This window comes from Carettochelys insculpta, chromosome 14 (assembly GCF_033958435.1).
Source record: "Carettochelys insculpta isolate YL-2023 chromosome 14, ASM3395843v1, whole genome shotgun sequence".
In the NCBI taxonomy this organism is placed as follows: Eukaryota; Metazoa; Chordata; order Testudines; family Carettochelyidae; genus Carettochelys; species Carettochelys insculpta.
The window spans coordinates 36,829,484-36,852,244 of record NC_134150.1 but is presented as its reverse complement, the minus strand read 5'-3'; the positions used below and the strand labels follow the sequence as shown (position 1 = coordinate 36,852,244).

General features: G+C 40.9%; 1 protein-coding gene across 2 annotated transcripts in view; it reads right to left on the bottom strand.

Annotated features, from left to right (window-relative positions):
• The window catches only part of CDH13 (cadherin 13), an 876,776-nt gene that overhangs the window by 6,855 nt on the left and 847,160 nt on the right, over positions 1 to 22,761 (bottom strand). The window contains exon 13 of one of the 2 annotated variants that reach the window (XM_075008353.1): positions 21,503 to 21,721. In XM_075008353.1, coding sequence (XP_074864454.1) covers positions 21,503 to 21,721 — 219 coding nt within the window. Of the gene's footprint in view, positions 1 to 16,074; positions 21,722 to 22,761 lie in introns of those variants that run through there. The other variant, XM_075008351.1, reaches the window with a different exon arrangement.

The following is a 22,761-nucleotide window of genomic DNA, read 5'->3' as shown; positions in this document are numbered from 1 at the left end:
TAGAAAATTTAAAAACAGAAGTGTTTGCAGGTGTGGCACCTTGAACCATAACTGCCTTTTTTAGGTTGTCATCCTTTACATTGCATCAGACAGGTGACTACAGAAGACCCAAGAAGCAATTAGGATCTCTTCTAACATGAGTTAATGGGAGTCTTTCCAATGACTCCAAGAGCTGGATAGGTCCTTTACTAAGCTGAAAATGCTGTTTGAACTGACCATGAAAGCACAAGGCTATAAAAAGAATTCTGGTCAAACCACACACCTGTGTTGTTGTGCTGGCCCTGCTGTTCAAAAACAAACAAGGGTCCTGATCCTATAATAGTTGGCCCCTAGCTCAACAGGGATCCAGGTATATGGAAGAAGTTGCTTGTGTGCCGATTTGGGTCTTGAAAACAAATGTCGTACACACATATAAAAATAGATGAGTATGTTTAATGAATAGACTTGTCTAATCTACATTACAATTATGTTTCTCAATCATCTGCTTATAATTTGGCCTGTTAACTATAAACACATGCAGCCTATCTTGGAAATAATGGGCATTATAGGTTGAACCTCTCTACTCTGGCACCATAAGGACCAGACCAGTGATAGGTGAGAGAATTTGCTGGATCACGGGAGGGCAATATTATCTGACAGCATTACCAACACTTCCACTGCTTATTGGGCTCTTTGATGACATTTAGGGGTAAATCACCACTTAATAACAGTACAGAACACTGAGAGCCAGGACTGGTGGCTCTAAACAAACTTTATGGGACCACTTGGGAAACTTGGCCACGCTTGGATGTCTGGCTAACTAAAATCGCATTGGATTATGAATGTTGCCAGACGAGAGCGTGCCAGACTGGAGAGGTTCAACTTGCATTTGGATGCTGGATTGTTATTTCTGCTTGCTTGATTCTCATTATTTATTTTGTTCCTTTCATGCACATTGAGCTGAATGCCAGTTTTGATTAAATTGGTTTTGTTCTGACTAATTATTTTCTTGTTGTTATTATTTTTGCACTATTTAAATTGAATCTCATTTTAAGTTTCACTAACTAGGGAATTACATGTAGCACAGCAAAGTTACCTGTGGAACCCTGTAATAGCCTATCATCCCCTATGGCAAATATGAATTACATAATATATGTTCCACTAATCAAATAAGTTGAGGGTAATAAAACAAGCAAAATACTATAGGGAGAGGCATGCGAGATGGTACAGAATCTCAAGAGGTGAAGGGTAGAGTTCAGCCACTGGCTATCTTCCACTTACCTTGGTAATCACTTTCCCCACTACATTTTCCTCTTAGTTTGCTTAGGTACCTTTCATACTTGCTTATATATTTTGAGAACACGATGTTGTGTGATGTCAACCAGCGCTTCACTTACCATTGAACACCAGTCATTCTTGGGGTGGAATTTAACTAATATATGAAGAGTACACTGTAACACTACATACCAATGCAGGACAGAAAGGAAGATACCCTATATCCATTTCAAGAACACAGTGAATCTTTGTTAGCAAAGATGCAGTCATCTGCAGTAGAACGTTGTCTGTATGGTAGAACTAATGTCATCCAAATTTCAAACTACCACAGCACTTAAGATGGTTTAGATTTGGAGCTCATGTGTGGTTAGAAACAGAGAATCACAAAATTCTGATCCATGTTTGGCTCTGGAAGCTCCCTGATGACCGATGTGTAGATGAGTTTGGGTGAAGGGTTCAGATTTGGGGCAAGCGCCCATAAACATCTTGACCTCCTATGACAGTGAAAAATAAATTTCACATACCTGAAAGGCAGTGTAATGTCTCCTAGTAGTATGAATTTATTCAATCCTGAGTCACAGAAAATTGTGACACCTTTTGAATTAAAAACCTACCCTGAGTTTCTTGGATGTTGGCAAGCTAAGGACAATTAGTCACATATGGAAAATAAACAATAATCAAACACTCAAGCGTTGGTAATCCATAGTTTGACATTTCTTCAGCAAACTAAATTTCAGCACAGGTTGAACCTCTGTAGTTCAGCACTCTCACATACAGAAACACCTGTAATCCATCATGATTTTAGTTAGTCCAATGACCACGTCTGATGGGTGTGGCCAAGTTTCCTATGGTCCCATAAAGTTTTTTTTACAGTCATCAGTCCTGGCTCTTAGTGTTCTGTGCTGTCATTTAGCTGTAATTTACCTCTAAATGTCTTAGTGTTGGCAATTCTGCTAGACAATATTGACCTTCTGCGGTTCAGGAAATTCTCTTGTTTGGCACAGTTATGTCCCAAGGGTTCTGGACTAGAGAGGTTCAGCCTGTGCAAAATTATGAATGCCATACAAAATCAGGAGGTTCATGAGTGGTTCATCTGCAGTTTCTGAACAAGAAACAGGGGCTACATGAATTGCCCTAATAATTAATTACAAATAGGTTGCCCATGTCTCATTTTGAATGTGATTTCCATGCTACTTTCTTATATATTGGAGTCTAACATAACTAACAAAATATATATCTCAAAACCTTTCTTTCATCAGTAGTGATATTTCCTACTGTGCTATCTCATGAAGTGCAAAACACAATTTTTGATGATTTAATGGTCATATTTTGAAAATTTTCTCCACCCAAAAATTCACACCCCTGAACCTTATCTGTGAGCATGAATTCCCAGTGGCCTCCCCCAGTTACCAACTAGAACTTAGTTCTCTTCAGGGACTCATGTAATATTCCCAGTGCAACATCAATCAAATACAAGAACTACGTTAAAATTTGCCTCAAAAAGGTGCATCAGCTGCTTTCCCTCTCTAATTAGAATGTCACCAAATGGCTAATGGAAGGATGAGCAAACAAAGTTGGGACCCTAAGAGAACCAGAGAGACTAGTGCTCAGCAGCTGTCATGATCAGACTCACCAGATTATTTGAATGATAAAATGGACCACAGAGATTATTACAGAGTGCACAGTGACCGAGAAGTCAGTGCCCAAACTGGGCTCCAATTTAAGTAGGGGCTTTAGATGAGGGCTAAGGTTTGAAAGGATAGAACTCTGTAATTTTAGCTTTGATTTTGTGCATGCACACAAAAATTCACAGCCACACACATTTTTCAGCAACATTAGGGTAAAAAATCCTACAGTTTTTCATCTATCTGTAGCAGGTGGGGACTCCATCTGTATTGGTTTTCTTGAGGAAAAAAAATAGACTTTTATTTTTTACCAAGAGAAAGCTGTCAAGATTTTCAGTAGGAGTTAAGGTTATTTCTTTGTGCACCATGTAGTCTATCAAATGAAACCCTGGCAACAGTGAGACAAAGGAAACTGTTAATTCCATAGGATCCAGGGACAGCACAAATGATGTACTACTTCATTCGCCTGGATTTTGCTGTGAGCAGGAGCCCTTGATGGGATGTTTTCATTTTATCTTTTTTTGCAGCCTGTACCCTTCTGCATTTTCTGATCTGGTCTTCAACACATCCCTGTAGACATCCTTAGTGTCAGGTGTGCAGATGACAATGACAGTCCTACGCACCATTGGTTAATGATGACAGACACTATAGTTAATTGATTGGATTAATTTTGCCTCTTTCCTTTTGCATGTAAATTGCCTTTCAGTTTCCTCAGATGTATGTTTTTTTTTTTTTCAAATTATGTGCCAAATAATTCTCTTCTGTGTCTTGAGAGCAAGTACTCAATAATGAAGTGCTAGTTAATTTTTATTGCACACATAGGTAACATGATATGGTTTATGTTTCTTCATTGAGTTAACCCAACTCTTCTATTCCTTTGTGAATATTTAAGTTTGCCAGCTTCAAAGTTTGCTTTTCAAGAATATTCTCAAACAGTCAATTAAAAGGTACAGGTTGAACCTCTCTAATCTGGAACTCTCTTGTCTGGCAACATCCATGATTTGGCATGATTTTTAGTTAGCTGGACAACCACTTATCATGGCTGTGGTCAGGTTTCCTATGGTCACATAATGTTTGTTTGCAGCCACCAGTCCCGGCTCTCAGTATTCTGTGCTGGTGATTAGGTGTGATTTACCTCTAAATGTCTTATAAGAACCCAGTAAGCAGTGTAAATGTTGGTAATGCTGCTAGACAATATTAATGTCCTGTAGTCTGGCAAATTCTCTCCTCTGGCACCAGTCAGATCCTGCAGGTGCCGGACTAGAGAGGTTCAACATGTAGCATTTTTACACACCACGTGACCAGTAAATTCATTTGCTAGAATATCTGCACAAACTAAGAAGAGCCAAAGTAGTGTGCGAGATGCTCAGGTGGCAAAAATGAGCGAATCTTCACTGAAACCCACACTACTATGCTAATTTACATCAGCAGAGGATCTGACACAATATCTACCTCATCTGCAAACAAATCAGGCTGAAACATTTCTGAGATATTTTCTAGCTCTTATACTCATTTTCATGCTTGTTTGAGGTGAGGAAGTTTCACTTTCCTTCACCCCCTCATCCCCCTAAGAGACAGATTAAACCTAAACTCTAAATCCATTGTGCATCTACCACCCTGCCAAATTTTGACATGTTTGACTTCTCAGGTCAGGCTTATCTGCACATGCTTGATCTAAAGTATATTATAGTGAAAGCACATCTTTCCATGGACCTACTTTACTTGAAACAACACGTAGCTCTTGTGCTTGCGGCATACATATTCTTAAAAAATAATGTGAATATAAAGTCTGTGCAAATGCGCACAGTGCTGATCTGCGCTAATAAGATGCATTAGGAAAGTCAGATTATGCAACATTTGGACTTGATGGGTTTATTTGTGACTGCTGCTGTTCATCATTATGCTTCACAATTACATTTTTCTTTGGAAAAAAGGTACAGAACATGTATACTTGTCTGTATACTTGTACTCCCAAGAGGAATTTCACAAATTTTTTTTTAAAATTTGCTTTCTTTCTACTTATATAAGAAAATGTGCCAGAATATACTTGCTGGGAGGAAAGACATGATGGTAGGTAGTGTATCATACCTTTTTTCTTAAATCAGGACTCGAATCATAGAAATGTAGGATTGGAAGAGACCTCAAGTGATCCCCAAGTACAGTTCGCCTGTGCTGACCAGGACCAAATAAACTTAGATCATCCTTGACAGGTGCTTATCCAACCCATTCTTATACATTTCCAATGATGTGGAATTTACCACAGCTTTGCTGTCCCATTGAACAGTGGGGGATGCAGTAGATGTGACATATTTTGATTCAGTAAAGCTTTTGACATGGACCCACTTGATAGTCTCAGAAGCAAACAGAGGAAATGTAGTCTAGATGCAATTTCTATAGGCGTATGCACAGCTGTCTGAAAGACCATATTCAAAGACTTTTTACAAATGGGTCGCTGTCAAACTGCACCTAATGGCAGGGTTAACACCTGAGACAAAATTTTGATTGAGTACATGGATTACGGAACATATGCTTATAAAATGTGTGGATAACAGCAAGCTATGAGGGGGTTGCAGTATTTTAGAGGACAAGAATAGAATTCAAAATGACAGCCAAATTAGAGAAATGGTTTGAAATCACCAAGAGGACCATCAATAAATCATGGTGCAAAGCATTACACTTAGGAAGAAAAACTCAAATGCAAACCTGCAAACTGGGAAGTAACTAGCTAGGTGAAAATACTGGTGTACTTAAAAGTACCTGGAGGATATAGCAGATTACAAATCACTTATGAGTCAACAATGTGATGCAACTGCAAAAAAGAAAAATCATTATCCAATCAGATGGGTTCACCTAAGAGAGAGATTTTAAAAACCACCATGCAAAAAGTAACAATCCCTTTTACCACTCTATTTAAATGTTTGTTCTATGGATTTATACAATGATAGTATTCACATGTCTATTCCTAGAGGACAATACAAATGTTCACTCTCTATCCAACGGTGTGCGATGAATGGAAATGGCTGAAGAATGCACATACCATTCTAGAAGCCCAGTATTTCAGTTGTGTTCCTTTAAAAAAAGGCCCGGTAGCATATATCCTTGCCTGAATCTACAGGCTTATTTTCCAAGAGCTCATTGTCCAACAACTTCCTTGTAGGCACCTCCTGTGTTTATCACAGTGCTTTGGCACTGACTAACCCCTCTAGAGCTTAACTTTGCAACCTTACCATTCTGATGTCATGGCATTTTTCAGATGCTGTTTCCTATTTGTTTATTAGGAAAACGAAGTATCAGCATATAGAGCCATTTGCCAAATAGCCCTTGAATGCCTTGTTCAAGCAAGTAGCAAAACTGAGGCCCGACCAAAGGGAGCACATGGCCTATGCACCACTCGAGTTCCATTGCAACCCTCCTGGGAATTAATGACGCTTATTCACCATGCTGATTCTCTGCCTGGAGGTGAACTGTGCCCAAAATGCATGCTTGTACCAATTCTAATTTGACATATAGCACAATAGTTAATAAAACTCGATTCTAGAGTTCACTGCCTGCATGGGCCATTTCCTTCAGAGGGAAAGCTTCAATTTCCCTCTCATCGGAAACGCTGAATTTAATCTTTGCATAATTAAAAAGCCACATGTGCAACATGGGGTTTCTTGAAACCTCAGTACTGTTTCAGAGTTAGTAGGGAAATGGTATCTAAGATCAGAACCACAGGCACTTCACCAACACTCAAATAATTCTTGCTGGAATTTACCCTCTAGGAAAGGTCATTGATTAGATACAGAGTTACCTCTGCAGCCTAAATGTAAATTATAATAACACCACTTCACAGAATTTTTCAAATACATTGTTTTTGACAGTGTTCCAGGGGATATGAGTTTTCCAAGGCCGTGTCTACACTAGCCAAAAACTTCGAAATGGCCATGCAAATGGCCATTTCAAAGTTTACTAATGAAGTGCTGAAATACATATTCAGCACCTCATTAGAAATTAATGTGGCTTGCCGCCGCGCGGCTCGTCCAGACGGGGATCCTTTTCAAAAGGACCCCGGCTACTTTGAAGTCCCCTTATTCCCATCTGCTCACAGGAATAAGGGGACTTTGATGTAGCCGGGGTCCTTTCGAAAAGGAGCCCCGTCTGGACGAGCCGTGTAGCAGCGAGCCGCATCAATTTCGAAGTGCCGCGGCCGCCCGCATGCTAATGAGGCGCTGAATATGTACTTCAGCGTTTCATTAGTAAACTTCGAAATGGCCATTTGCATGGCCATTTTGAAGTTTTTGGCTAGTGTACATGTAGCCCAAATGTCTAGAGCTATTCTCTCATTGAGATTTCTCCAAATCTCTTTTCATCAACCTCAGTAGGACTTGAATAATTCCCTTGAAAATTATTAATGTCTCTGGGCAGATGGCAAATTGTTACTTAATAGCCACGCCTTAATGAGAGCAAGTTCAAAGGTCAGCGTAGCAAGATCTTGTCTAAGCTTGGCTGCAGGTATCAGAAGATGTAAATTCCACACCTTTGCTAATCAGCATTTTCTTTTTTTGGGCAAAGAAGAGAAATTTAAACATGAAACATGGAAAGATGAAACATCTACAGCAATTAGAAGATGTGTTTGCAACCAAGAAAACTCTTTTTTGCATGAGCCAGTAGGAGTGCCTGTGGTCAGGGAGTGATCTAACTGAAAATACATACAGGTTGAATCTCTCTAGTTTGGAACACTTTCATCTGGCAACATCCATAATCTGGCATGATTTTTAGTTAGCCAGCCGACTACTTATCATGGGTGTGGCCTAGTGGTCCCATAAAGTTTGTTTACAGTCACTAGTCATGGCTCTCAGTGTTCTGTGCTGTTATTTAGCTGTGATTTACCCCAAACTTCTTCTAAAAGCCAGTAAGCAGTGGAAGTGCTGGTAATGCTACTAGACAATATTGACCTTTGGTGGTCTGACAAATTCTCTTGTTTGGCACTGGTCAGGTTCTGAGGGTGCTATAAGAGAAAGGTTCAACCTGTATTAGTGTTCAAGATCTATAAGACAAAGAAAGTAAAGGTTTTTCCACTGGAAAATACACTGTTCATGGACAAACTCATTGAGTTCATAATCATTCGCATTAGTAAAATAACTTCTGGACCTTTAATGATAAGAAAAAGGTAGCATGCAATCATTCTGTACATCTGAAGTAACCTATTTCATTGGTTTTCTCTCTGTCCCCACAACTCCACTAAAATCTTAAACACCAATGTCAATATTTAGTTTCATCAGCAACTGGTTTTGGCCAAGCTTAGAAAGGAAGTGGAGAACCATGTCAATTCAGACTGATCAGGTAGAAAGGAATACATCAGATCTTCCTAGGCTGAAATAATTTCCAAGGGAAAGTCTCTTTGGTACTCCCTGCCTCTTTAAAGATGTTTTCACCTGCACTATGAAGTAGTTTGTTTATTCATCATCATCATCAACAACCATGGGCTCAGCCTCTCTCACTATTTATATGGAGATACACATCTCATAGAACAGGAAGGGACATTGGGAGTTCATCGAGTCTAGTTCCCTGCCCTCTTGGCAGGACCCAGCATCCCCCGCTTTTTTAAGAAAAAGAATCTAATTATCCCAGATTCCTAAACAGCCCCCTCCAGGGCTGTGCTCACAGCCGTGTGGTTAGCAGGCCTACACTCAAACCACTGAGCTATCCCCCTAACCGGTTCAGAGGAGCTTAGTTTCTGTAGACTAGCTCTGCACCAATCTACTCTATCATCTACCCATTCTCTGTGGGGTCTGCCTCTCCTATGCAAACCATCCATTATACCAAATACGAGGGTCTTGACTTTTCATTCATTGCTGGTTCTGCAGATATGCCTGAATAGGTGTAACTTCTGTTGTATAACATTCTGCAGTAGATTCCCTTTTGGCTGTATCTCCTACATAATTCCTCATTGGTGACTTTCTGCAGCCATCATATCCTCAGGATCTTTCTAAAACAACTCCTCTCAAATGTGATTATCCTTCTCTTCAAATATTTCATTATAATCTATTAATAAAAATATAAATTGGCTATGCCTTCCATTGCAGTTACCCTACTTTACATTGGCTAGTATTAGTTCTGGTCTTCATCTTTCTAACTCTTGTCAAGTTCCTGTTCCCTCACTTAACATATTTTTCCAGGATTAATTTATTTGTTTGCCTCTATACAGTGGGCGATTCTGAGGCAGTGTAAAGTAAGCATGTGACATACACTGAAAGCAAAACACATCGATCCTACAGAGCAAGCAGTGACACTTGTTTTGTGGTTTAGGGAATCTTTAACAGCTAGCCTACAACTTTTTATTACCCAGTGCTCAATGAGATTACACAGCTACCTAATAAAGCAGCTTCCACAAACATGCTTGCATATTATTTGTTTATAGTATATTAATTTTAGCATGATAATTCCTAGAGTAAAGCAGCAAACATCTTCTAAGCCTAGGATACATTTTATTTTCTTTCAGTAATACAGCCACTTCACCATAGCTTTGACACACAAATTTAAAGCTGCACTGTCTTTTAGTTCAAGTGAGAACCAGGATAGAAGAGGAAGATGACCAGTAAAAGAAGTATGTAGGAAAGAATTCTCTTAAGCACTGAGCTGCTAGCACTGAATGATGAAAATATTCATTTAATAAAAGAGACAAGTAAACACATGAACAGACTGTGCAAGTAGTTCTCTAAGTTTTCATACATACTACAAAAGTAAATGAACTACATCAAGAGTAAGAGCCAGCCAACCTTTTAAAACAATGGAGACCTACTTAAGCAGTCTGGTCTCATCTTCCAAAGCAACGAAGCTTAGTTTGTGAGCAGTCTTGCAAAAGTAGAGCATGAACATAATTAGTCCAGGGACACTGAGGTCTCTAGGTAAACTATATCCCAAGATGAAATAGTGAGAGAATGCCTAAAAACTTGTTATTAAGCTAGAATGCAAATGAGAGGAAAGTAATTTGCTCAGCTGCCATGGAAGAAAATGAAATCAATTAGAAATTTGTCAGATTTGGCTGTGCTGATGCAAATATCACTTTAAACCACTGTTGAATTTTCATTTCAGCTCTAAATCTTCAAAGTACTTTTGGACACACACAGCCCTTAAGATGTAGACCTGAAAGATTCAAAGCTCCAATGGCTTTTTAAAAACATTCCTCTGGCTAATAAGAATTATCTTTATCCAGTCAGGTGACACTAACAACACCATATGACATCTGTGACTAATCAAAACTCATCTACTCATCTTGAATTTCTGATATCACACACTGAATATCAGTAGCAAGTTGTTTACAACCAGTCTATATAGAAAAATATAACACATAAAAGACACATGTTATTAAGGTTGAGGTACTCAGATACTACAGGGATTGAGACAGAAAAGCATAAATAAATAAAATAGCTACACTAGAGAAAACAGAATCATGATCTGTGGCGGCCATTCTGTGAGCAGAAAAACAGACTAAATTTGTCCAGTAAATTAGTTTCTATGAATCATTTGCTCAGCCCTAGGTTTTAGATATAGTCTGTTTTAAAACAATTCACAAAACTGTCTGAAGCGACACACTTGATATTGCAATGTTATCCAAAAAACAACCACGACACTTTATACACCAACTATTATTTACCTCTGCCAATAAAAAAAAAAAAAAGGGAAAAAGAAAATGTTCTTCTGACTGCACACCACAGACAGGGCTACTAGTTTAATCTCTTCGGGCACCTCTTTCACCTATATGGTCTGCCTGGCAGTAACAACACCACAGAGTTTAAGGAACTAGTGGCATTGTGTTATCTACTATTTTATTTATTTTACTTTTCATACATGAAATTTCTTGTTTCAACATTTATTTTTCTGGAATTTTTACTTAAATATACTTAATGTGCCCTTTACCTATCCAAATAGCTGTATTGATTCACTGACATTTAAGTTAATGACTTACCTTTTCAATAAAGTTAAGTGTAACCATGGATGATTTTGCCTTTGGACATATCTATATTAGGTGCTGAGTCTGCAGTTTCATTGTACTTGGGCAGATTGCTGTGCTCAGTCAAAGCCTCTGAGGTCACGTGTGAACAGCAGGCAGTGATCCCACAATAAGTTCCAAGATCCAGGTATTGTATTGCCATTATTACCTGTGTGTCTGATAAACCACACACCTTTGGGTGTGGTTCACAGTCCAATCTAGAGGAATTTAGAGCATTTACACAGAGAAAGAATGAACCTCCCCTACAGCCTTAGCTGAGACCCAGCTGGTTTTTAACTCAAGGGGTAGAAGCTAATGTGCTAAGTTCCAGAGGTCCCAGGTTCAACTCTGCCTGTCAGGGTTACAAGTGAGGGTTTGTCTGGGATTTCAGCTGGGTCTCTCAAGCTCTGGATTCACTTCCTCAGCTAAGGAATGTATGCAATCCACACATAATCTTATAAATGTGAGCTAACTGTGTTTCTGAGAAGCTGGAAAAGAGGAGAGACTCAGTAAAATGCAGGGGCTACATCTACACTAGAGGCCAGATTCCCAAGGTGTTCTGTCAACAGTAAATCAACAGAATGCAGCACTTTTTTGACAGCCTTATCCCACTCCCCGTGAGGTTTAATGCCTCTGTCAACAGAGATCTGTCAACAGCAATCTGGTCTGGATGTTCCAGGGGGCCTTCTGTTGACAGAAGAGGCTTCCAGGGCACCACACAGTTGCTCCGGGTGACATCCTGTCCACAGCAATCAGCACTCTATGGTGCCTGCCTCCAGCCATTTTTAAAGCTGCAAGGAATCTGGGAAACCCCGTGGCAGGAAGCTGAGAGTGTGGAAGCAGCAGAGCTAGACTGCAGTCTCCCACGCCCCCACAGCCATGTCCTGAGACTGAACCTTCCCAGATAGCACACAGACAGACCCCCCTGGCATCCCCCTAGGCTCTTGAGGGACAAGCCAGAGGGGTTCCAGGAGCCACCCTGGGGCATGAAGCAGCAGGGCCCCTCATAGATTGGGGCCAAGGTCCAGGCCCTTCTGGACATGTGGGACAAGGAGGAGACTGTCCATGACCCCAAGGGCAAGTGATGGAATGCCCCTATTACCTACATCCAGATGGTCACTGCACTTGCAGAATGGGGTCACTGTGCCCACAGCATGGAACAGGTCTGGGAAAAGGTAAAAGAACTTTACTAGGCCTATGCCTGGGCTCACGATGCCAGCCAAAGATCTGGGGCAGGACCTGCCACCTGCCCTTGTTTCTGGGAGCTGCATTAGATCCTGGGGGGATGACAACACGTCACCTCTGACCTCCCCGAGATGGGGGCTTCTGGAGGGAGGATTCCCTTCTGGGAGATCACTGGAGGCCGTGCTTCTACACAGCTTTTTTGGAGTCCAGATCTTCTGGACTCTGAATCATGTGACCGTATGCTAATGAGGCACTGGAAATTTACATCCATGCCTCACTAGCATCTTCAGGGCTGTTTATTAGCATGCCACTTTCGGAACAGGTGGCATGTGTAGAAACAGCCAGTAGCTAGGGCTACACTGACTTGTTCTCTCAGCAGCTTCATTCTAATGAACAGTCTCACAATAGCAAACGGTTGCTCATTAGCATAATCCCAAGGCTAATTAGCATAGCCATGTGAGATCTCCCTGGCAGCAGAGGCTGCTGCTGTCATTAAACAGGCTGTGTAGACCTGCCTCTGCCAGCTAAAAGTCCCTGAATTTTTCAGGTATAAGGAGCTGGTGACAGAGGGGCTTTTAACTGGCAGAGGAAGGTCTACACAGCCTGTTTAATGCTGGCAGCAGTCTCTGCCAGGATGGAGCTCTCATGTGGCTATGCTAATTAGCTTTGAGATTATGCTAATGAGCAACCATTTGCAGTTGTGAGACTATTCATTAGCATGAAACTGTCGGGAGAGCAGGTCAATGTAGACGTAGCCAGTGAAATTCTGCTAATACAGACAGCTCTATATCACTATGTCTACACAGTGATTGCTACATTGGGATACTGCTGCCATTTCAAGCACCGTAGTCCAGTTCCAGTACCCCTTGTCACATGAGGGGTAATGGAATTCTCAGAATAGCCACTTATGCCAAACTTCGGTGCTATTTGGAATTTCGAAATAATTTACACAACTCAACGTGTAGACATGGCCTGTGAGGGCAATATTGATATTCTATTTGTTTTTAATGATCTGCCTTGATAGAAATTTGTGACTTTTGCTACAAAGTTTTTTTTGTTTTGTTTTGTTTAACCAGTATGAAGTCAGTTCCCCTTCTGTAAAAACTACTTATAAAAATAACACCAACCATGACACATTGTAAAAGCACTGAGACGGGAATTATATATATTTGTTTTTGTCAAACCCAGGAAGATAGAATTTTTTCTACATTATTTCTTCCTCTGACCTCACAGAACAGAGTCAGATCTTTGCTCCTTTTGAAAAAAAAAAACACATCCTCAAAAAATGAAAGAGATGCTAAAAAAAAAAAAAGAAAATATTTTGTTACATGTCTGATTCAGCCTAAGCACAGCAAAGACTTTCAGAGATAAGACTGAGAACTGTGCACCCTTAGGTAACAGCTCTGCCCTGGCAAAGGAAAAGACCACTTGACTTCGTAGGTCTTTTCCATCTGTAACATCTATGATTTGTTTTTGGTTCATGCCACTCAGCAGCCACAAATCCTGAATCTTCAGTTAGATGGTATTGCATAAAGTAGAATTTATACGCTGTGTGTCCTTTGTACAAAAAATTGGGTAAAGGTGACATTTCCGTTTTAACAGTACCACTTCACACGCAGGCAAGTGTAGATCTGTCACTTAATATGATTTGAAGGGTTTTTTTTTTTTATTGGTTTAATACTCAACATTTCAAATCCAGGGAGGAAAAATAGAATGTTGGGTTCATTTGGCCTGTAGATACATTCCTACAGGAGGCTGGTGGGTACCCGAGAGGAAAGGCAGTAGAGATGGAGGCTACCATTTCAAAAGTAAGTAAAATAATAGGAAGCTAAATTCAAATCTCTCTCTCTCTCTCGTTCTCTGACTACAGTGTTCTACTCTTCCTTTTCAACATCCCCGAGGTTTTTCACACATTAGTTAATTTCAGTACAAAGGTCACAAATTAATTTAATTGCTTCACAGCAACTATATTTTTCGTTTCTTTTTTCTTTCTTTTTTCTGTTCATGACAATAGAATGCTTAATTGATTGGGATGCAGTCATCTTTACAACTTTGTAGCTCACTGCCTCAGGTGACTCAAGAAGAAAAAAAAAATGCTATCATTTGTCTGGCCAAGTCTAGTTAAGTCAGCCAAGACTTAAAATGTTACATACCTAACAGTTGTGTGACACAGCAGTTTTCAATACAACCTCTTTTGCATATTTAAATTAAAGCATGTTGATTTAAAATAAATGAAAATGTGTCAAGCAACTATTGGTTTCAGACTATGTACAGTTATTTCTAAATCATGAGAAAAGTCTAATATTTACAAAATAATGCTCTGGTTAACGTCTACCTGGTGTGAAATCTAGATCGGATCTAATAGGATAGCTCTATCTGAGTTCTCCGCAGAAAGGGTCAAGCAAGTGAGGATAATCAACAATGCAAATGGCTGCTAATTTCTTAGTCACACACCTCATTTACACACTAGCACAAGGTCACTGTCCCAGCAGAGGCTTCTGTTGGCACAAAACAAGCTGTGTAAACCAGGTTCTGCAGGCAAAACCCCCCACTTGTCGGCCGCCCATTATTCCTGAAAAAAAATGATGAATAAGGGGCTGCCGACAAGGGAGCATTTGCCGACAGAACTCAGTCTACATGGCTTGTTTTGTGCTGGCAGAAGACTCTGTCAGGCCAGCGATCTCACATGAGTATGCAAATGAGGTGCGTGACTACATAAATGAGCAGCCATTTGCATTGTTGAGTGCACTCATTTGTATGACGCTGCATTACCACGGCAATGCAACAGGACAATAAGAATAATATTTCTGTCAGAAGTAGAGTATCCTGAAAATAAAAATTCATAATCTTGTGGTTAAAAGCTTGTCAACATTTATGTACACTATCATCTGCTGTGAAATTAATGTTAGTTAAAGTGTAATTTGTAGAGGCAACAAGGCTTCTTTAACTCCCCACTCTGTATCTGTGGAAAGTGATCAGTCAGACTGTCCATTTGTGTGTTGCCATAAAGGGCTAATTCTTTGAAATCAATGGGGCACTTTGTGGAGATGCTCTTTTTGTGAAAAGGCGAAAGGGTTCAGGTAAAATGGTGATCAAGTCTATCAAGAAATAACACAAGCTAACCAATACTTTCACCCCTTTGCACACTGCCACCCACTTGAGCTACACCACCTCCCCATTTCAGATATATTTACTGCCTGGCATTAAAATGATCTCTTTTGCTCATTTTCCTTCTCCAGTAAAACTGACTAGCGTAGGCGAGGGACACCACCTACCAGAACTTCTTTTGGCGTCCTTGCTGAATTAAATGCTGCTTCTTTTTCTTGCAAGAAAGAACTTGTGGAGTGTAGCTGAAAATCAGAGCACTGAGAGACAAAATTGTACCTTTAAACTGAGACTTATGCCTATCCCATTCAATAGTTCATTCATCCTGGCTACGTCTGCACGGCAGAGCTATTCTGAAATATGATATTCTGAGATTTTGTTATTTTGAAATAACACAACCACAAACAAGATGCATTTTGAAATAACACCCTGCTATTTCTAAATAGCATTTCTGGGCCCATAGCACTATTTCGAAATTGTGCCTTTGGAACCCTTTATGGTTTATTTTGCAATAGTGCTCTTGGGTGGCCGTGGTCACAGGAGCCCCTCCTTTCGGAAGGAATACAGTAAAGTGGCACTTTGGAATATGCTAATGAGGCACTGCCATGAATATGCAGTGCCTCGTTAGCACAATGGCGGCCACGCAGGCTTCAAAACTGCTGATTTCGAAATGCATGCCGCCCATGTATCCAGGGGCCTTTTGAAACAACCCCCCGGATTTCACGTCCCTTCTTCCCAAAACCAGATAGGAAGAAGGGGCTTTTGAAACAGGGTGCCGTTTTGAAAGGCCCCCAGCTATAAGGGCAGCACGTGTTTCAAAAACTGTCAGTTTTGAACCCTGCGCAGCTGCCATTATGCTAATGAGGCACTGCATATTCATAGCAGCGCTTCATTAGTATATTCCAAAGTGGCACATTATCATAGCCCTTCTGAAAGAAGGGGCTAGTGGGGCCAAGGCCGGTATCTTAATAGTGCCTATTTTGAAATACCAATTTTGAAACAGGTGTTATTCCTTGCAGAATGAGGTGTACTGGAATAGAAATAATGCACCTGCTATTTCGATTTTATTCAAAATAGCATGCACATCGTTTAGACGTTGCCAAAGTTACGTCCAAATAGCTGCTGTTCTTTTGAGATAACTTCCCCATGTAGACTCAGCCCCCTTGTCCATCATATTTCTGCATGACTGACACCCAATGGGGTTACACTCTCCAACTAGCAGCTTAGATCTGTATCTCTGATCAGCCCCTTCTCTTCACCCTACCTATAACAGCAACAAACTTTTGAGAGGCATCCCTTGCCAGAGCTCTCAGGCGACAGGAATTGCCAGACTGGGACAATCCAATATTTTATTTCTGACAGCAACTTCATAAGAAGGCGTAAGGACCCTGCAACAGGCATATGAGGAATAATCTAGCCTCAACTTTAGGTCTGATAGTGGTCTCTAATAATTAGTGATTGGGTTAAGCCACAAAGAATGAAATTTAATGTCCAAAATTTGTTAGCACTAACTATAACAACTCTGCATGGTCTTACTATCAAGATAAATGTCCAATCCCTCTTTGAATCCTAATAAGTTCCCGGCCTCAATGACTTCCTGCACCTACGAGTTCCATAGATTAATTACGCATTGCAAAAATAAATATTTTGTTTTCTCTCTTTCAAAGTGCCGCAGGTGCGTTCCCTGGAATGTCCCCTGTTCTGTGAAACACTCAAAACACAAACCAATACTGCCGTCTTTCTTTTCTTGTCCCCACCACACATCTACTTATCCCAGGGTGCTGGGGAATTATGTATTTCTTAGCTTGACATTTTTGAGTGAACTCAGAAGCAGATGAATATACTGAACTGTTTCCTTATGTCTGCCTTGAACTTTTATCAGGTTTTTCAGGTCTGCATTTGCTTCTTTCAGACATCTGCTTCTTCTGTGACTTAAGCTAAGGCTACACTATTGTTTCTATTTTGGGATACTTTTGTATCTTGAAATAGAAGGCACTGCCAAACATCTTGCTCGAAATAGCAGGGCTATGTTGATTGTGGTGTTTCATTCCAGGTAACCCTCCTTACATGAGGGTTACCAGGAAGTTTGAAATAAGCACTTATTTCGAACCCCGGTGCAGTGCAGCTTGCACCAGATTTGAAATAAGATGCCTTGAAATAAGTAACACGATTTGCACAAAGATGTTTTCTATGGCTGGAGATTCACACAGGGTCTTTTTCTACTGAAAAGCTCTTTCATGAGGTTATCCATCCTCACTCCAGATGTCAATTACAAAACCGAAAGATTTTGCCATGAACAGCAAAGTTCACTTGATTGAGGAATTTGTCTCCTAGGAAAAAGAGCCTCATAAAACCTAAGCACCAGGAGTAAAGTGAGCTACGTAAGGGGTTTTGCAAAAATGAAACCCATAACTTGACACTAGAAATGGGATATTTCATGTGTTCAATAAGCATTAAAGTTATCTTAGTTTTTATGGCACCATAATCTTTGATTACTCTGATAAATATTTGGACTATGCAAGACATTGTGATGGAACTGATGGAAGCTATTAAAAGAAATCCTATTTCTGGACATAAGTAGGACCCACCCCATCCCACTTTCATTGCCGTCTGGACATGACACCACCACATTTTGCAGCAGTTCTGAGCCAGAGCCAAACCTCAGGTAGCGTCCTGGGATTCATTCTCTACTATTTTGTGTCATTATGCATACCTTTGGAAAGTGATTTTAAAAGTCTACCAGACTGATTTGACAATGGTTTCTAATCAGTCTGCACAAATGTTAATGCCTGTCTGAGGTACAAGATATTGCAAAATCAGGGTCCTTTCTCTCCATAAGGGATAGAATTAGATTAAGCCTCGCTGAATTTTAAGAAAAAGTCTAACTTTGGTCTGAACACTGGAGTTTAAGCCGATCTTTGCTCAAATGTGTTTAACTCAACAGCCACCCTGGTCCCTGGGACAAGGTGGGAGGGAGGCCCAGATCTGCACCCCAGAAGGGGAGGGGCCAAGGGAGGAAGGGGCAGGACTTAGGACAATGAGCCTTTAGTACCACTCAGACTGTAGTGCAGCATCCACACACACACACACACAGAGCCATGCGGTACCACAGCACTTCAAAGGGCCCAGAAGAGCCAGCAGCCACTGCTACCGAAGTAGCAGTGACAATGGCTGGAACTCTAGGCTCTGCGGGAACTGTTCCCTTTGTCCCCTTCTTCCCGCCATCAGTGGGCCTGAACCCTGTTGAATTCATGCTTACATTCACAACATTTGTGGATAGTATGACCTACACCTGGGCAGATGGTGGTCTTTGCATGAGTGTTTCCCAACATAGCTGGTGTTTTCTTGGCTTTTCAACAGCTGCCAAGAGAAAAGAATGGAACACTTACCCAAACAAACCACACCTGCAAATCATGCACATGCACATCATTTGTGCTGCTGTTTTGCAAAATTAGGAACCAGACTCAGTTTGTAAATTTGACCCTTCATAATTTTTGACAGGCAACTTTAAAAATACCAGGTTAATGTTTATGGGTTTTCTTGTGGCTTTTATGCTACAAGGCCATGCAGAAGGTGGTGTGCAGCTGCACCACTCCTAGGAGAGCACCAAGTCTTAGGTGGGTACTGTCTCTCCAGAGCTGCACCTTGAACATAACGGCAATGTCTACACTGGAGGGTTTTTTCAACAAAACAGGCATTTTGTCGACAAAACCTGCAGAGCATCCACACTGCATTTTGTTGACATACTGTTGACAGAATGTGGCACTTTCGTTGACAGCCTTCTGGCTCTCCCCCACAAGGCAGAACACCTTTCTTGACAGGATGCTCCAGGGGGCCCTTCATTAACAGACAGGGCTTCCAGGTCACTGGGCAGCCCTTTCTGCTGTGCTTCCAGTCAGCCATTCTGTTGAGAGAGAGCTGGGCAGTCTGGCCACTCTCTCCACAAAGCGGATCGACAGAGCGATCTGCTTTCGTATGTGGCCTTGATTTGTCAACAGAAGTTTTGTTGGAAGATCACTGTAGCATAGACACAGCCAATGATGGAGCAATATGTACCTCAGTATGGTGACCTTATTCTATGGCTCAGCATCATATGTTCAAGAGGGCCAAGCAGAGATCCTCTCCCATGCCTTCTCATTATTTTGCTCCTGTGTGAGTACTGGTAGACAAGAAAGAACCAACAGTTCCTGTCTTTCCCAGAATGCAAGGACTGCCTGTGTTAATGGTTCCTTTTCACCGACATAATGAGGGGGAATCTTACTGTGCAATCCATCTGTTCCTGTATTCATGGGCCATTTGTACAGTCTAGGCCTATACTTGGCTCATACTTTAACTGGTTACATGTGCAGCAAAATATACTAAGTGAGATCTGGATCCAAATGGTAGAATGCTCTGCTAGATAAACCTACTTCCCAGGAGCCATTGCAAGGAAAAATGTGTTAACCTCTTAATTGGGTAGATAACAAACCAGGTAGATACATTCAAAACCAGAACATTTAACCAAAAATATTAAAGCAGTACAACCCTTTCCTGTAATCATATCCTGTACAGACAAACCCGCAACAGTGACGTTTCAGAGGAAAAACTGAAATCTTAACTATAGACACAAAGAGATGATCAAAATGGGCCTGAGATAATGCCATTAACTTCCATGAAGCTGCATCAGAAACGAATCTGAACCAATGAGCTGCGTATTAATATACATTATATGATTTTCTAATGTTTTGCAGAATAGGTCTCGTAGAAATAATAACTGCTCGGAGGTGAATTGAGGGTGTAGGGGAACTGCACTGAAGCAAGTGCTGTCACTTCAGATGTCACCTAATGGAATCCAAAACAGGAATTTGCACTTAATGTTTGTGGATCTCTTTTCATTTTCAAAGAGCTTCACAAACTTCAGCTAATTCTAAACTTCCCATAATGATTTTTATGCCAACCTAGTGGGATAAAGATACTATAAAAAAGAAACCAATGGCTATGTCTACACTAGCCCCAAACTTCGAAATGGCCATGTAAATGGCCATTTTGAAGTTTACTAATGAAGCGCTGAAATACATATTCAGCACCTCATTAGCATGCGGGCGGCCGCAGCACTTCGAAATTGACGCGGTTCATCCTGATGGGGCTCCTTTTCAAAAGGACCCCGCCTACTTTGAAGTCCCCTTATTCATGTGAGCAGATGCTCTTCCAGACTCCAAAACAGCGTGTAGAAGCGTGACCCCTGGGGGGCCTTCCAGAAGGAAGTCCTCCTTCTAGAGACCCCTTCTTCCCGAAAATTCTTGGGGAAAGTGGCATGTGTAAAAACAGCCCTCGTGTAGACGTAGCCAATGATGTTTTGGTGTTTTGGACATTTAGCTCAATTTAAACAGAAGTTAAAACACACCCAAAACCAAAACAGCAAAAATGGGTGGCATAGTGTTTGCATTGAATAAAATATTTTGTTTGACCTGAGATGAATTAAGGGGAGAAAAGGAAATGGAAATGTAAATTTCCATTTCAGGTTCATACAAATTTAATTTTATTTCCAGGCTTTTTGGCTCCACAGCTGAACTGAAAAATCAGTTATCTTCTCAGCTCCGACCAAGATCATTAGCACAAGACAAGCACAGATTCAACATTAGAACTCTGAAGTCTTTGCCCCCCACAGTCAGACCATCTTTCAAGCATTAGTTTTGATTTTTAACCATCCAAAATTAAACTGTACATTCATAAGGCTTTTTTCTTTTTAAAAATGCCTACTCAGGAACATCAAAGACAGACACTCCATTGAAAGTTATCCCAAGACAGCAGCTCCTGTTCTCATTTTGATTTGCAGTTCTCCAGACTATCAATCTTAGATGTCTTAGCTCAGATTCTTGAATAATTTCCCTGTGTACGGTTGCTTACACACTTTATGCAGGGGAACAGATCGAAGCAGACAGTATTCATTTTTATGGTGACCCAAAACAGCCAATGTTACAAGAACGCCTTTAATTCCTGATTCTGTTTTTGAATTGAATTCAGGTGGGGAAAAAAAAGATGAAGGAAAATGATTTATAAATCTGTTACTACTGCCCATGCTTCTCAGTTTATTATATCTCAGCTTTGATTTTCTTTGATTCTTCCTGTATTTGCAATCTCCCACTAATTTGACAACCTGGCATTTCCTATCCCTTTCCAGCCTACAGAGTTATTTATTCCCCATTTACACACATATTTTCTCAAAACATTTAGATGCAACACTGTGGACTTTTAGATCACTGTACAAATTAATTTCTTCTCCCTTAGGTTTTCTTATGAAGAAGCACAAACAATTTACTTCCGAGAACCTAGCTAATTAATGCTTTGCCATTACTGCTTGGAGTTTAGGAAAACTTACAAAATAAACTGAAGACAGAAAAGAGAAGGATTAGGGTCATGCTGATATGAAGGGCATCGGCTGCACTGCAGTCCATTTTGGATTTCTTGCAGGAACACACTTGTACTTTCAGTTCAGTATTGTTAGTCAGAGGTGGTTTTCCAGAATCCGTCACCGAGATTGGGATGTTGTAATTGGCCTTCTTCAGGTTTTGAAGCAGGCTGACCTGCGCATGAGTGTCTGCAAAGAATAAGGAGGGAGAAATTAGGCAGCCACAGACGAGAGAGGACATAAAAAGGCACTAGAATGCCACACCACACATGCCACTTAATAATCTAGGGGGAAATGAGAAAGCTCTATGTAACTAGGCTGGAAGGATTTGTTGGTAAACATCCATTTCACAAACCCACAAAAAACTATTTTTATTAATAATAATTAAAATATACAGAAAGGCACAGTAGGCAAATGCTTTTTCAGAACTGATGAAGGTTTAATATAAGGCTTACTTTGATAAAACACAAGGGACAATTATAAAAAGGTTTAGTAACCTTTAAAATTTCAACATCTACTGCCGTTAAATAACCATTGTCTGGACCCCCTCCCTGCACAACTGTGATTTGAATTTTAAATGGCTAAAATAATAATAATAAAAGATGCTTAAAAACATAATTTGGTGCTCCTGTGAACATTTAGATAGTACTCCTGAAGGAGTTCTGTGCCAAGCAAATAAAAATTCTGCTCCTCTCAAAAATAATTCCGTATACAATAATTTAAAGTTGTGCAAAATCCTGCAAATTGTCCTTGCCAACGTGGAGGCTCCAGTGTGGCAACAGGGTGCACGGACCACTGGCTGCACACAAGTGGGCTGTCACCCTGCAGGCTACTAGGACTGTCCTGGGACAGGGACTTGGCTGCACTTGATTCTGACATAGTACAAGAGACAGGCTTGCCACAGGAACACCTCGAAGCCCTGCAGCTCTGCACCAGGTGCACAAGATGTGGGCAGGCAGGTTCAGTCCAGCAGGATCGAAGGGTGGAGGGTCTTAGTGTTAGTGTAAGGGGGTTCTGTGTGGGTGCAGGTGGTTCAGTGGGAGGTACAGATGCACAGGGGTTCATTGTGGGGTTCTGGGTAAATGGACAGTGGGGCGCTGCAGGAAGGTTCCAGGTGAAGGTGGTTGGGGCTCAGTAGGGGGTCTGAGTGTGGTAGTGGGTGCTCCACAGAAGGGGCTGGTACAGCAGGAGGAGGGCTTCAGGCAGTGAGGATGCAAGTGCAGGTGGGT